We start from the raw sequence: 16,271 nt of genomic DNA on the forward strand, positions 1-16,271 counted from the left end.
AGAAGACCTGAGAGAACGGTCCCATGACCCCCAGGTCTGGGCCAGGGCTGATGGCTTGGCCAGTGAAGTCTGACCGCCCTCGCTCAGCAGGCTTGTGTGAGAACCTGGAGCCCAAGTGCTCAGGCTGTCTAATGCCTCGCCTTTATCGTAAATGGGTTGTATTTTTAAAGTGCCTGGGAGAGTCTGAGCATTTCCATGAAGCTGAGGATAGGTTCCGTCTACGACAGCACAAGGCCTTCGTGTCCCCACGATCCCAGATGCTGCCTAGCCCCGTGGAGCTGGGGAGCCTCCAAGAGGCCACACAGCTCAACAGGGCAGGCTGGCCAGCATGCGCCCACACCAGCACCCCTGTGCACAGTCAGGTGGCCAGCCTGGGAACCCCTCCAGCATGGTGGGAACCGCCCCCCAACCCCCAGCCAGCATGATGAAATCCCAGACGCGGGCTCAGAGCTGGGGGCACTGGATCCTGAACTTCAAGGCACTTGCCAAGGCATTTTAGAAAAGAACCATAGGGGGTGCCTGGCTGGCTCAGTGGGTTAAACTTCTGCCTTCAGCTCAGGTCATGATCTCACGGTCCTGGGATCGAGCCCCACATCGGGCTCTCTGCTCAGCAGGGGAGCCTGCTTCCTCCTCTCTCTCTGCCTACTTGTGATCTCTCTCTGTCAAATAAATAAATAAAATCTTAAAAAAAAAAAAAGAAAAAAAGAAACACCTCCAGGCCAGGGTCTCCACGCTACCAGAAAAGGGGCTGTGAACTGCATGACGCAGAGGGAGGGGACAAAGGCCACTCTCATGGGAGGGGCTCGCCAACCCGGGGCCCAGGCCCACAGAAGCAAGGCCCTAGCTCGAAGCAGCTTTGTCTTGGGCATGAGTTTGGCCGCAGAGAGCTGCTGCCAAGAAAGCAAATAACGATATAACAAAATTACCTGGCCCACCAAGGGGCCACTTCAGGCCAGACCACCGAAGCTGGTCCCAGGGGACATCTGTCCTCTGCACCGCTCAGCTTCAGGTGAAGGCAGAATCTCAGACTCTAATGATTAAAGCAACTGTAAAGTGTGTGTGTTCTGGGGCGCTGGGACGCACTCCTGCTTTCCCTGACAGGCAAACTTGGGGAGAAGATTGTTTCAGGAAAGGAGACATAAAAGGAAGGGGTGGAGGCTAGGGGTCCTGGTAGCGAGACTGCCATGGAAGGCAGCTCCAAGGACACAGTCAGGTCAAGGAGAGTGCTCAGGCTTCCCTGAGCCTCAACCCCTCTTTCCAGCTCTCCCTCCCCCAAGCCTCTGTACCTGGTGTCTCCCCTGAGACACTGTACCTGGCATGTCTTGGCCACTTGACCTCCAGCGTCCCTGTTGGCCCCATATGCCTTCTACACGCAGTGCAACTTGCTTGAGGGAAGCCCCTCTGGCCCAGAAGCTGACCTCATCCTGCTGCACCATCCTGCCCCCCACCACTCCCACCACTGCATCCCCATTTCCCTAGGAGGGGGGCCGATGCCTGGACCAGTCCTGGCCTCTGCTTCCACCCCACACTCTCCCAGACTGCTTCGCCAATGACTGCATCTGCAATCAGCATCTGTCCCTAGGACTCTGGTCCCCTCTCTGCCCAGCTCCACACCTGCACACCAGCTGCCCATGGGGCCCCTCCAGGGTGACCAGACCTACAGGCCTCTCCACTGGGCTCCCCCTGTGACCACCTGCCCCACGCCCCCTCACCTGGCAAGAGGCAAGGGTGGTCCCTGCCGTGGAGTCAGGGTATGGGCGAGAAGCCCCAGGGCGAGCCCAGAACACCCAGGCTCTGACCTTGACCCGACCTTGGCCTCAAGAAGCTCAAAGTGCTCTGCCACTGACCACACACATCCTGCCTTGGGGAACATAAGGCCTGACCCCATGTGCTGGCCAACATGTCTAAACCCACAAGACCCCAGAGGCCTGCACCTGAGTTCCAGCTCATGCTCTGTACCCAGTAGGGAAGGCTCTGCCTCAGCGCGCATTTCCCCCTCCCTACTGCCAGAGCAGCTGCACCCCACCTGCTCTTCACCTGCTCAGGCTCATTTCATGCCCCCCCACCTCCCTCCAGCCTGTGAATGACTCATGTAAGCCCATCACGTCCCCCCACGGGAGCCAGGGGCTTCCTCCCACAGCCTGGGCTGGGCACTCTGCTCCTGCATGCCCCCCACGTGGCTCTTTGTGGTGTGGGGGCGCTCCTGCCTTGGGCTGTGAGTTAGGTGACTGTCCATCTCACCTGTGCCGTTGGGTGTTGGGTGTCCGGCCATCTCGTACTATTTAGGGTGGGGGGGTCCCTCCCTCACCCTCAGAACACCTGGTGAGGGCCGACAGCAGGCCTGCTTGGTGCCGCGCGGGCGGCTAGCAGCCACCTGTTGGGGGTGTAAGGGCCAGCCATCAACACCCAGAAGGGGCCCAGCACTGTCTCACTCCACAGTCCTGCTAGGCTTCCGCCCAATGGCTATCCCGGGCGGGAGAACACTCACCACACAATGGCCAACCTGGGGATGGTGAACATGAGGGCCGGTTCGTAGTCGTCAATCATGTCTTGGGTCAGGTACCCGAAGTCCAGGGCCCTGGCCGAGGGACAGAGAGCAAGAAGGGTGAGGCCTGCCCTCCCAACACCCACCATGGCCCGCTCCACCCACACCTGCGTCTGTGCTCAGCTGATGGCCAGGAAGGTGACAGGGGCCATGCTCTGCTCCAGAAGGCCCGAGCAAAGGTGGCTGGTGCTTCCCCTTCCCTGACTTTCCACCTGCCCAATCCCACTTCTGGGATGGAAGGTGCAGGGAGGGGCAAGGTGTGCTTGCTGAGGGGCCCACGGGGCAGCGATGGTGTCCAGCAAACAAAACACAGAAGCTCATCCTGCCATGGGCTTGCTTAGCCAGAAAATTGAAGCAACTCAAGTGACAAGAATAAACGTGGAACAAAAACACCGCCCCACACAATTTAACACTTTCCTGAGGAACGAACAGCGCTCTGCTAGATTTAGTCTCATGCTCCAGGCAAATGCAAGTGACTCTCTACACTCTGTGAGCTGGCACTGCTCAAGTCACGTCACAATGGTTCCAAGGACAAGGTCTTTCCTACCATCTTATTTTTTAGCAATTTGAAATGTATTTCAATACATAAACAGCGAATAACATGACTGTAATTACGAAGTGATATGAGGCAATTTCAAGACTTCTCTAATACCACAGCACTAGTCAGACGAGCAAAACATTCTAGGCTATATCTTAGTCCCAAGTCCACTAAAAAATCTGACTTCAATTACTGTCCAAGGCATGGCAAGAATACTGATGTTTCAATCAACAAAACCTTGTTCAGGAGACCTCCAACCCAGCAAGGGCTCCATCCTGGCCTGTGGAGGTAAGGAAATGAGATGGTGGGGAGAGGAGGATGAGGGCAAAGGGGTGATGAGGATGGTGGGGAGGTAAGGAAGGTGAGGAGGTATAGGTATGGAGTTGTGGCATGAAGGTGAGGAAGGAGTGGAAGTGAGGAAGGCATGAAAGTGAGGAGGTGTGGAGGTATAGAAGCCAGAAAGGTATGGAGGTGAGAGGGTGGGGAGGTGAGGAGGTGTGGAGGTACAGAGATCAGGAAGGCATGGAGGTGTGAAGGTGAGGAGGTAAGGAAGGTAGAGATGAGGAAGTTGTAGAGGTGAGGACGTGAGGAAGGTGTGGAGGTGAAGAAGTTGTGGAGGTGAGGAGGTCAGGAAGGCAGGGAGGTGTGGAGGTGAGGTGAGGAAGTTGTGGAGGTGAGCAAGGTGTGGAGGAGGTGTGGAGGTGAAGAGGTCAGGAAAGAACAAAAGTGTGGAGGTGAGGCATGGAGGTGAGGAGGTACAGAGGTGAGGAGTTGAGGAGGTGTAGAGGTGAGGAGGTGTGGAGGCAAGGAGATGAGGTGTGGAGGTGAGGAGCTGAGGAATTGAGGAGGTGAGGAGTTGAGAAGATGTGGAGGTTAGGAAGGGATGGAGGTGTGGAGGTGAGGTGGTGAGGAAGTGAGGAGTTAAGGAGGAGTGAAGGTTAGGAAGGGATGGAGGTGTGGAGGGTACAGAGGTGTAGAGGTGAGGAAGGCAAGGTGAGGCGTCCAGCTCTCTGTGCTGCCTTGTGGGGCTGCTCCAGGGCTCTACCAGGGAAGTCCCTGGCAGGAGAGCCCTCTGGGCCCAGAGGAAGGGATGGTGCAGCTGAGGAAGGAGGTTGTAGGTGTGCTTGCCAGGGGAAGGTGGACTTGGAAGGGGAAGGTGGCTAGAGGTATCCCTGTCCCTGCAGCTGCCCCAGGGAGGAGCAGGACCCTGTGGCAGTCAGGGGTGGCCTCACCTCTCCACGGTCTCACAGAACAGCACGATGACCTCCTGCTGCACGTAGTACTCCCTGGGGGACTTCACAGGCACCATGGCTGAGACGTAGCTGCAGACACAGCCAGGGAGGTGAGCGCTGCCCCACCACCCAAGTGTCCCCCCAAAAAGAACGGCATCTCAGATGAAAGCCAAACATGCCTCAGACATGAGCAGCTTCCGGCATGAGGCCTGACGATTTGTGTCTGAAATCAAGCCTCCTCCAGGGTGAGGCCTAGTCCAGCACCTCCTGCGCCCCCTGCCCTGCCCTGCCTGGTCCCCCTCAACCCTGGCCTTGTCCCACCTGAAACCATGGCCCTCCCCCTCCTGGGCTCTGCGCGCCCTGGGCCTGGCACTGCCTGCTTTGTGATGTCCCTGACTGGGTGCCGACCTTCGTGAGTGTGAGTGAGTGGATGGATGCACGCGCAGGTGGGTGAAGACCGCAGGGTGGGGGTGGTCACACCGGGTGGGGCACAGGGGCCTCCTCGGCAAGAGACACCATGTCCCACCCCTCCCCAGGTAAGGACACGTCTCTTTGATCCTAACTTCCCAGCCCCGATTTTCTCCTGTTAATAAAAGTTTCTTTGGGACCTGGGGAAGCCAGAAAAGGATACAGAAGGAAAACCAGAGTCTGTGCTCCCGCCTCCTGGAGGGCACTGTCTTTCACTTGCCGGCTTACGCGATGGTCAATTTGTGCTAACTGGGACCTCCATGGATGGGGATTTGGGGTCCCACTTTTTCACACCTAACCGCGATCATCTCCGCATCTGTGGGAGCTGGTGGCGTGCCTGCCCCCCAGTGCTGGGTGTGAGGAGTCCCCCTGCTTGTGTCCTACAGGGAAGGAGCAGATGAGTGCAGCCTGGAGGGGGTCGGGGGTGGAGGGAGGCACTGGATGGAGAAGGGGGAGGGCTCTGCCTTGGCTCCCCAGGCTAGGGACAGCAGCAGGCGGGAGGACATGGGTGGGGCACCGGGTGGGTGGTGATGGAGGGTGTCGTGCAATCCAAACCTGGGAGGTGACCTTGCCCTCACCCCAGGGAGCTGAAGTCCCCACATCCAGGAGCCACGGCCACCCCTCCCTTGCTCCACTGTGTCCGGGGTCTGAGCACATGGAGGTGAGGGGAGGTGATGCTCGCGGTGTTTGTGCGGGGGCGGATGAACAGATGGGGTGAAGGGGGCAGCTTGCGAACACCAAGCCCCGCACGGTGAGCCTAGGCACAGACGGGAGGCGAGGCAGGAGGCAGAGGTGAGAGCCAGAGGCAGGAGGTCAGAGGCAGGAAGCAGGCGGGAAGCGAAGCGGGAGGTGAGGCAGGAGGCGAGGTGGGAGGGGAGCAGCAGAGCATCGGGCGGCGGCACGGATGGAGGCTGGCATATCCACTCCTGGTGACTGCTACGGGCAGGCGCCTCCCGGCTCTTTCGTGCTGGGGTGCATCGGGGAGAGGCAGAGGGGGTGGGCTGGACCCCTGGAAAGGTCATGCAGCCTGACCCCCACACCCCTGCCTCATGGGTCCAGGGCTCACTACATGGACCGCCGGCCCTGAACCCGCCCTGGCTACCCACTCCGCACATCCATCCCATGGGAAACATCGTGACTGGTGCGTTGGGGCTGATGTCCCCCCAGACACAGGAGGCAAAGGCCTCAGAGTCACCTCAGCTCGAACTCAGCAAACAGGACATCGAAGTGTCTCAGCGCCTCCCGCATCTTCTCCGTGTAGGTGTGGAGGTCGCGCAGCGCCTGGTCTCGGAGAGCGCCCCGCACGTCCTCCAGGCTGCGGGTCAGCTCCTTGGCCAGCGGGCGCATGGCCATGCTCTCCAGCTCACGGTTCATGATGATGGAGCCAGCGGCCAGGCACTGTGGGTGACAACGCGGGTCCGGAGAGGCCCGGGGGGACAGGCGTCAGCTCTAGTTCCAGGGGGGCCCCTGGAGTCCCACTGGCGGGGGTCCCCCCTCCGAAATGCAGAGAGCGGACGCTCTAACGGCCAGCCCTGAGGACGGTGGGACAGGGAGGCAGGGCAGCAGGCACAGGCTGGGGTGCGCTGTCATTCCCAAGACCCCTCCCTGAGGCTCCTCTCCTGGAAATACCCTCACCTCACACCCTGGGACAAGCGTCTCGAGATGCTGCACCTGCTCGCTCCTGGTCTCTACCAAACCCAGACCCCAACAAGTCCATGCTGATAAGTACGCCCCCTGTGAGGGGCTGCACACGGACCCAGAAGGAGAGGAAGTCCAACCAGGACTCTGGGGTATGGGGTTTCATGCTCAGGGCCCAGTCTTGCGACGCCTGTCCCCTCCCACCCAGCCCACAGCTGGGTGACCAGGGACACCCCAACACCACGTTCAGTGCAGCACTTCAGGCACGAGGCCCTCGGGGCTAACCGTGCTCCCCGAGACCACTGACCTTCCTAGCAATTAAAAACACCTCACTTCCACAAATGCTGACTGACCTTCCGCTGACTGAGACTCTTCAGTGTGGGACTCCTAGCTGCTAGGCAATACAGAGGGTCCCTCTGTGCCCACAGACCCACCCACACCTATACTGGGCAGGCGGGGGCAGACCACAGGCCAAGTGGGCTGTGTGCATCACCCCGGAGTGTTCTACATGTCAGGGACACGGGTGCTTATCAGACCCACGTCCTGGCTGAGGGGTGGCCATGCGATCCCCATGTGGGGCTATGGTGATGTGGGACCCCCTGCCCGCCTCAGGCCTGCACCAGTCAACAGCGAACCTTGTCAGCAGTGACCCAGAGATGAGCCGGGGCAAGAAGCACTTTTCTGGAGGCAGGGCTCAGCATTACTGATTTCCTACCCCTCTGGAGGTGCATGTGGAGCTGGCTGGCCCCGGGGCCAGCCCGCACTGGGGAGACAGCACCCTGAGTATCCCTGGGCATGGGGCCTGCCTCATATCCAGGCCACATAGCTGTCCCTGTCTCTGGGGCCCACTCTGAGACCAGGCAGTGGGACAGCTTGCCTGGGACCTGCCACACCAATCAGAGCATGGGCAAGGATGCCCTCCCACCCAGGGGGTCAGAGCAGTGGGGCAGTGGGCAGGGGGCCCAAGGCCAGGCAGTCCCGGAGGAAGATGCCATATCCCAGGGACTCACCGGCATCAGGCTGCAAACCTCAGCATGGCCCAGGGAGGGGTGGCAAGGTGGGGGCACAGGCAATGACTGGGGCAAGATAGGTCCTGTCCCACAGGACAGGCAGCCGCCTTCCTCTTAGGCTGCAGTCCCCGCAATGGGAGACAAGAAATGAGGTGTGAGGGGCGCGTGAGGGGTGGCTCCAGCCAGGCCTTGAGTGCAGCTCCCAACCCCGTGGGCAAGGATGTCCCCCAAGAGTGGGCTAGGGAGGTTCTGCTCCAGACACTAGAACCCCTGTGGGCCCTCACATCTGGGGGCCCAAGAACCTCCCAGAAATTGCTCACGAAGATTCATGTCTGTGTTCATATGTGTAGATCTGGGGAGCAGTCTCAGGGCTTTCCCAGACCCTCAAAGTAGTCCTCCTAGGCTCGGAACGCATTGTCGGTAATCCCCAGCAGTGGGTTCTGACCCCTTGCAGGGGTGACCCCAGGTCCCTAACCACTGCAGGTGCACACACAGGGGAGCTGCACAGCGCCCCAAACTGCGACCCTAGACCCAGGCGCTGCCCGCTACCTCAGCACCAAACCACAGCTGGCCTGCCAGGTTGTCGTGCCGGATTTCCTCAGGGAACTTGACACAGAAATCCCGCGGGGCCCGGTCCTGGGGAATGCACACGTCCATGATCTGGTTAATGATGTTTAACACGTTGTCCTGAAACAGAATCGGAGAGACTGTGCTGAGACACGCTGCTGCTGGTGGCTGTCAGGCTGCTTGGAGAATACGAGACACAGATGGGGCACGATCCTGTTCTTGAAGCTTACGAGGCTGATACAGTAATACACCCCAGCTCACTCTGAGACGGCTACACAATGTTCATATGCTCCAGGAGCATCGAGAATAAACATCCAGGTCCCCCTGCCTGCCTGGTCCCGCTGCTCACACTCACGGAGCCCACGCGTGCTGCCGACCCATAGTCAGGCTCCCTGCAGCCCGGGCCACGAGGACTATCCCTGGACAGCTCTCTGAACACCAGTATGTGACCCTCTTACAACAGAGTGCGAGGAGCAGCGTGGCTCGGTGGGCGGGCACACCGCCAGCTCGCTGTCCTGCTTCTGTTGACATCAGGCACCCTGTCATCCTGGGAGTGGTCACAGCACAGACAAGACCCGCTACTGTCAGGGAACAATACCAGCGGCAAAACTGGCCTTCTCAGACCTGCCACACAATGCTCCAGACCCATCCTGTGTGAGGACAAGGGCCTCGCCCAGCACGGAGACCACAGGAGCCTCTGCAGTCAGGCCAGGCAAAGCCGCCACCCTCTCTGGACCTCGGTTTACTCCTGCGTAGATGGAGCAGGCCAACACAAACGGCCCGACTCCATCTAGGCTGCAATACCTCGACTCCTCTGGAACCAGCAGATCAGTGAGCCAGCAAGGAAGAGGTGCTCCCTGCCTTCTGGCGGTGGAGACTCTCAATCCTCCCCTCACAGCCGTGTGACCAGGGACAGGCTGCCTAACTTCTCTGGTCCTCCAGGCAGCCCAGAAAAGGACACCATGATTCCCAGTCCCCAGGCTGTCAGGAGGGCATGAGCTCCAATCTGTAACACCCAGCAGCAGCCGTTTCCCAGTCTGCCAGCCACGGTTGGCATCTCTAAATCTCCACTGCCAGAAGCAGTGCCAGCGTCATGGTCACAGCTGCGCTGTGTGATGTTGGCGTGGTCAGTGACTTCCTTAGGATCCACGCGTTTCCAAGAGTCAAGAGTACCCTTACAGTTATGGGTTCAGGTTACAGCCCAGCAAATGGCTTTCCAGAAAGATGGCTCTAGCTGACGCTCTTGCCCTTAGAGATTTTATATCTCAACACCCCTCCTTTCCGCCCTCTGAGGCTCGACTTTCATTTCTGTTAGGAAGCAGATACAAACAGTCCCCACACGTGGGAAGCATGACATTGCTAATGTAAAACGTCAGCACCCTGAGCTCTGACAACACAAAAAATCAGAATAAAATTCGACCAGCATCAAGCGGTAGTACCATGAGTTCTTTTTAAAACGCTTTCTGGGCAGAAAGGCCCCTTTCTTGTGATTCAACAAACTAATGAACAGTCAGCACCCTCAAAAGCTGGGAGCACCCAGTCAATATCAGCTCCTAGAAAGAGCCAGGGCTCTGACCTCCCACGTGATGCTTGCATCTACTGTACATCCTGCTGGTCCGTGAGGACACCACCACCCAAGGGCAAGGGCAGGGCTCCTTTTTTCTGTCGGGTCCCCAGTGCCCAGCAAACATCTGCGGGGACCTCTGATTCCAGCCAATGCAGAGCAATAGGAACCAAATCGATGACCACAGTCATGGGGAAAATAAGACAGTGGTTCTTAAGACACTGGCCATCACACAGCCAAGTGGCCCCAAGAGAAGAGAAATAGGCAAGGCAAGAGCTGTGACCAGGTGGCTCATGGCCCAGAGCAACCCTTCAGGTCCCAGTCTGGAGAGAGGGTACCCCAGCGGGACCCAGCAAACGCCCTCACTGAAGAGAAGAACTGAGTGTCTGGGGGATCAGGATAGTTAGAATCGAGAGGAGAGAGAGCTGTCCAGAGGAAACCCTGCAGACTCAAGAGCAGGGGACAGACACAGGCCGGCAAGACCAGGAAGGGGGTACAGGTGCCATATAGGAGCCGTGGCCAGAGCTCAGAGCACTGTTCACAGGGTGCTGGGCAGAACACCCGAAGTGTGTTGCCTCCATGGGGAGGGTGGTTAACCCCAGACTGAACTCAGCTCTGACCCCACCTAACATCTTAAAAAACAGGACCCAAGAGGACCAGACCATTTATAAATAATCAAACTGCATTACAAAACTAAGGTCAAACAGACTTATAGGAATACAAAAATATTCAGCTCCCAGAAGGACCAGACTCACAATATTAGGCATTCAATTAAAAATAAAATACCAGGCTTGCAAAAAATTAAGAAAATATGACACATGATAAAAAGAAAAATCAAGCCTAGCTGAGGCAGGTGGCACAGTGGCCATTGGAGGACATGGAGATGGCCCTTACATGTGACTCCCATGCATTCCAAAAGTTAGCTGAGACCGTGAAGACATAAAAAGGACACAAGCTGATTTTGAGATGAAAATTACAATATCTGAGCTGAAAAAAAACACATCAGACAAGATTCAACCGAGATCAGACATTTCAGAAGAAAATAACAATAAACTAAACACGAAGTAACTGAAACTCTCCAATGAGCCCAAGAAAGAAATGAGACTTCAGGATGTCAGACATATCATGCAAGACCCAAGAGAAGGAGCGGGATGGGAAAAAGATTTGAAGGAATTATGGCCAGTTTTTGTCCAATTTAATGACAACTATAAACACAAGGTCCAAGAAGATCAATGAACCCAAAGGGCAAGAAACACGAAGAAAATTATACCAAATAGCAGCATGATGAAATGGATAGAAACCAATAAAAAAAGGCCTTACAAGTAGTAAGACAAAAAGATGCTACCCACGCAGAACAAAGATAAGGGTGACCCCGGCTTTCTCACTAGAAGAGTATGCGTCAGACGGCAGCAAAGTTCTGTCTTTCCAGCCCTGAGTAGCCATGAATCCGAGGATCCCCACTCCGCCCAATAGCGCATGTCTGGGAAAAGCCTGTGACAGCTAGTACCATGCTGAGTGGGGAAAACTGCATGCTTTCCCCAGTATTGACCTACAGACTCAGTGTACTCCTGCTCAGCGGGCTTTTTTATAGACCTCTGCTAGCAGTTTCTAAATTCCATACAGAAAGGCAAAGAACTTAGAACAGCCACGACACCTTTGAAATAGAAACACTGGAGATCTGACACCACGGGATTCTAAGACACAGTATAGAGCTGCCGTGATTGAGACAGCATGGTACTGTCCTGAAGACAGATTGAGGGGACAGAACAGAGAGCCCGAATATAGACCCCCCACTCATGTGGAGACCTGATTTTCCCAAAGGTGCAATAACACTTTTCAGTGGAGAAAGGATATAGTCTTCTCAACACATGATACTAGAACAAGAGAAAATTCATTTGTAAAAAAACTACAAAAACATGTGTCCAATCATCACACTAATACTGACAGTAAGTCACCATGCATCACAGACCTCAATGTAAAGCCTGAAAGTATAGCACTTCTAAAGGAAAACACAGGGGACAATCTGATGACCTTGGGTTCTTGATCTGATGATCAAGACTCTTGGACAGGACACCAAAAGCATAACCTACAAAGGGAAAAAAGGGTAAACTGGACTTCAAAAAAATCTAAAAGTTATGTCCTTCAAAAAACTAGGCAGAGAATGAAAAGACAAGCCACAGACTGGGAGAAAATAATGTAAATCATAAACAGATGACGGTTGGTGTCCATAATAAAGAACTCTCAAAAGTCAATATGGAAACAATTCAAAGAATTCAAGAGCTGGGGCGCCAGGGTGGCTCAGTGGATTAAGGCCTCTGCCTTAGGCCCAGGTCATGATCTCAGGGGTCCTGGGATCAAGCCCCACATCGGGCTCCGTGCTCAGCAGGGAGCCTGGTTCCCCCTCTCTCTCTGACTGCCTCTCTGCCTACTTGTGATCACTGTCTCTCTCTCTCTCTCTCTCTCCCAAATAAATAAAATCTTAAAAAAAAAAAAAAAAAAAGCTGCGAGGAGCTCTCCCTGCCTTGGCAAGAGGTCACCAGCCCCCTGGGGTCCCCTGGCCTCAGTTCCTCCTAGGCACAGCTCTTGGGACCCCAAATGCAGACTTGTAGTCACACCAGCCCCCAGATGTAGCACACACCAGACAGGAGGCTAGAGTGTGCAGTCAGGGCACACCAGGGATGCCTCTCTCCCCAAGAACCCCCTTCTGTTACGGTGGGCACCGGTCCCTTCCAACACAGGGAAGTTCGAGGGTGTCCCTTGCCAAGTGCAGCTCCGTTCACATCACAGACCTGCAGCAAGGCACCTCCATGACCACACTTGTAGCTACACTTGGGCACAAGATCCGCACATTTCGCCATATAACATTCTTCATTGAAACATCTGCAATTATACTCACTTGATGGCAAAAGTTACGGTGTGCCGTGGGAAAAACAGGTCTATGATGATGCCGGAATCCCACCCAGGGCAAATTCAGCCCATCTGCGCCACGATATCCAAATCTCACTGCATTTGTGTCCGGGGCCGCCATAACAGCACCACACCTAGCAGTTCCAAGTGTATTCCTCACAGGTCTGGAGGCTGGGAGTCTGAGACCCTGGTGCGGGGTGCCAGGTTCAGTGGCACTTATACAGGTGGGCGGTTCCAAGATGAGATGCAGGTGCGGGTGGGCGGGGTTCTGAAACCCAGGTGTAGGTAGGCTGGTTCCGAGCAGCAGGTGGAGGTGGGTGGGTTGAGAGACGCAGGTGCAAGGAGGCGGGTTCCCTCTGAGGCCGCCTCCTGGGCTTGTTGTAGACGGTCTTCTCCCCCGTCCTCACATGATTGTCCCTCTGCATTCTATGACCTAATCTCCTCTTCTTACAATGACACTGGTCAGATGGGATCAGGACCCATGCTATTGACCTCATTTTACCTTAATTATGTCGTTAAAGATTGGTTAGGACCTGAATGTATGAATTTGGGGAGGACACAATTCAGCCCATCACAACAATCCAGGATTCATTTCATCCTACTGAGCTGCAATTTCTTTTCTTTTCTTTTTTTTTTAAGATTTTATTTACTTATTTGACAGACAGAGATCACAAGTAGGCAGAGAGGCAGACGGGGGTGGTGGGGGAAGCAAGCTCCCTGACGAGCAGAAAGCCTGATGCGGGGCTCGATCCCAAGACCCTGGGACCATGACCTGAGCCGAAGGCAGAGGCTCTAACCCACTGAGCCACCCAGGCACCCCTGAGCTGCAATTTCTAATCCTTTATGGTTTCTAAAGCCAAAAAGAACACAGACATGCAAATGTCATCAGAAATCTGCCCGCATACTCACTATGCCCCAGTCCACAATCTTCACAAAGTAAAAGGTTATTTAGGTGAAAATGAAGGACTCTGACTCCTAAGATTAGAGCCAGCGAGGTGAGACCACTGTGTGGGTCCCGGGCCTTCTCCACCTCACCGACTCCCAGCTCCTCGCTGCCTCGCCCCCCCTTGATCTGCATGTCACCCGCAGAGAGCTGGTTCCTGCTGCTCCTTATAAACCCAGCCCACGTGCTTCTCACAGCATCAGTCTTGTGAGAAGAAAAAAGGAGGCTCCTGTTCTTTGAGCATCTATTCTGTACCTGGCAATTGCCTGGACATTCTACCTAAAAGACCTATTATGGGGCAGAAAGGTTTGACAAACCACACCCCAAGGACTTGGGGTGCATGAGGCCCCCAAGACTCACTGGTGAGAGGAATCAGACTTCCCAGCAGGAATTAAGAGGTGAGGCCATCACCCAGAGAACCACTGTGGAGACCCGCCACCATGCCTTGTGGAAGACGAAGCTCCCAGGCCAGAAGGACTAGGCTTCCCGAGTGTAGGCCCACCCTCAAGCCAGGAGCGCTGCCTCGGACAGAACAGAATGGGAGCCATCCAGAGACCTGCATGTGACCTGGAAGACTGAGCCGCCAAGCAAGCTCCACACAGACGTCCCAGGCCCAGCCAAGGGCTGTACTTGGGCTGATGGGGTCCCCAGAGATGAGATGCCCCAGACACTCAGACTAGAAGACTCAGGGATCTGTCACCAAAGCCAGAGTCACAGCCAACAGTGGGACAAGGAGAGGTTCACTGGTAGTGCTGAGCCACCAGCCCCGAAGCTCAGAAAGTCGCGGCCTCCCAGTGCTTGGCAGTGGCGGCCACATGCTGCCCGGGACAGACTCACAGGTGCCCAGCACATCAGGGGCCTAGGGCCCCTAAATCTGGCCTCAGTAACCTGCCTGGGATGGCAGTGCCTCTGACCTTTCGGAGCTCCGCATCTTAACTGCAGGTCCCCAGACTCTGCGAGAAACGGCACATGGGCCTGTGTAAGAGCAGCACCCCAGAGGCCTGCCCCTCCATGCCCACCTCACTTCTGGGGCACTGATCACCCTCTGCACAGAGGCAGATGGTCTTCAAGTGACTGCTATTGAATGAATGAATGAATGAATGAACGCGCAATCACAGAAACAACCCAGCATCACCATGGGAATAGAACGTGGAGCAGGCGTCAGAAGCAAAAAAGACAAAATGTGTTGTTTTAAGACAAACGTTAGAAATGAAGACACTTTCCAACTGAGATGCCTGAGTTTTGTAGAAATTCACTAGCCAGGAGCCCTTACACAGGCCATAGCCCGGAAGGGGCCAGTAAAACAAATACTGTGAGTTGTGTTTATAAAGTTGTAGCACCTACAGGACGGCATCCCTGCTGACTCTACTCTCCATGGCCCGGGACGGGTGGCCACCATTTCTGAGTGTGCTGTCCTGTGTTGGGGGCTCCACCGCAGGCCCGTGCTGTTCTCCGAGAGGACCGTGCAGCACCGGCCCTGGGCAGGGATCTGGGCTCCTGGCCTGTGGGGGCCTTCCTAGCTACCCATTCTGTCCACACCCACACTGCAGTCGGCCCCTACACCCCTTCCTCCTAGGGGTCTGCAGTTGGGGCTGAGCCAGGGAGAGGGGCCTGCGGGACCAGCCCGGGCGAGAGCCCTGCTCCACGTCTCTCATGAGCTTCCCCGGGAGACGGGACCCCACATGTGTTGTCACACGGTGCTGCTGGGAACAGAGCGTGTCCCACCTGACTGCCCGGGAGAGGATGCTGGCAGCTGGCGCCTGTTTCCTCTGAACTTCGTCTCCCAAAGCCTCCCCACTCTGTACCTGTTCCCTTCGCTTATTTTGCCTGGTCTGTGTTCATCAGGATAAACCCCCGGCCGTAAGCACGACTACCTGCTACGTCCCCTGTGTCCTCCTAGGGAGTCAGCGGACCTGGGCTGGTCCCGGGACCCTGACACAGGAGTGTTAAGAGAGCAGTGAGAAATTAAAGACGCCTGTGCAAGATCCTTCTAGCTTTTGGGGATTTGTTTCTCAACTCCCTTAGAGTTGCCTTGTCCACGCCTAATTCCAGAGCAGTTTTCTTCTCTGGTTTGTGCTCAGTTGAGGATCCGCGAAGCACCCAGTTTGCATAACCTGCAATTACATCAGCCTGTGAACTGGCCAGTCCACTGCAGGGGGCACAGAGCTGCGGTGGGGCAGGCGGGGTGCGGGCAGGGGCATGGGGTGGGAGGCTGGGAAGGCAAGGGTGCAGGCGGGGGAAGGCAGGGGTGGGGGGGCACAGGCAGGGGCAGGCAGGTGGGGGCATAGACAGGGGTGGAGGCACAGGCAGGGGCGCAGGTGGGGATGCTGGAAGGAGGTCTTCCAACTGCAAGGTCGGTGTGTTGCAAGCACAAGGAATGAGATCCTCTGGTGGGAAAGGGAGATGGCCTGGCAAGTCCAGAGACCCTTCTGGCCCCTCCAGTGCCCCAGAAGTGGGGAGGGCCTCCTGGTCATCCTAAGGCCAGCTAGGACCTGCTCCTCCTACCAAAATCCCTGTCTGACTCCCACAGCACCCGCAGTGGGGTGCTGGCTTCTGTGGCCTCCCTCCCCATGGCATCCCGAGCTCCTTGTGATCTGGAAAGCACAACCCCAGTTCCTCTCCCAAGCCAGAGAGAATCCAGCCACACTTATGGGTAGAATACACCAAGACGTTCCAGAACTTTGTGAAAGGCATTGACTGTCCCTTGACAAAACCACATCACGCCTTAGGCTCTCACATGGGTCATAGGCTCAACCGGGAAGACATTACTAGCATCATTTCCAGGGCTGCAACCATGCAACCCCCCGAGACCCCAAACCCCATCTCTACATGGGACCCCCACAGCCCAGCCCGGTCCTG

General features: G+C 56.2%; 1 protein-coding gene across 13 annotated transcripts in view; it reads right to left on the reverse strand.

The window, feature by feature from the left end:
* ZFYVE28 (zinc finger FYVE-type containing 28) overlaps positions 1–16,271 on the reverse strand; it is a 109,339-nt gene that overhangs the window by 40,436 nt on the left and 52,632 nt on the right. For 9 of the 13 annotated variants that reach the window (XR_004283333.1, XR_004283332.1, XM_032333609.1 and 6 more), the window contains 4 exons: positions 7,981–8,118; positions 5,979–6,181; positions 4,316–4,405; positions 2,489–2,578 (listed from right to left, as the gene is read on the reverse strand). Coding sequence is in view for 9 of the 13 variants with exons in the window: in XM_032333609.1 (XP_032189500.1) it covers positions 2,489–2,578; positions 4,316–4,405; positions 5,979–6,181; positions 7,981–8,118 (521 nt within the window). In the remaining 4 variants the exon portion in view is untranslated. Of the gene's footprint in view, positions 1–2,241; positions 2,375–2,488; positions 2,579–4,315; positions 4,406–5,978; positions 6,182–7,980; positions 8,119–16,271 lie in introns of all 13 variants that reach the window. The other 4 variants (XR_004283335.1, XR_004283334.1, XM_032333608.1 and 1 more) reach the window with 3 other exon arrangements.

The sequence above is a fragment of the Mustela erminea genome, chromosome 2 (genome assembly GCF_009829155.1).
Source record: "Mustela erminea isolate mMusErm1 chromosome 2, mMusErm1.Pri, whole genome shotgun sequence".
Lineage (NCBI taxonomy): Eukaryota > Metazoa > Chordata > Mammalia > Carnivora > Mustelidae > Mustela > Mustela erminea.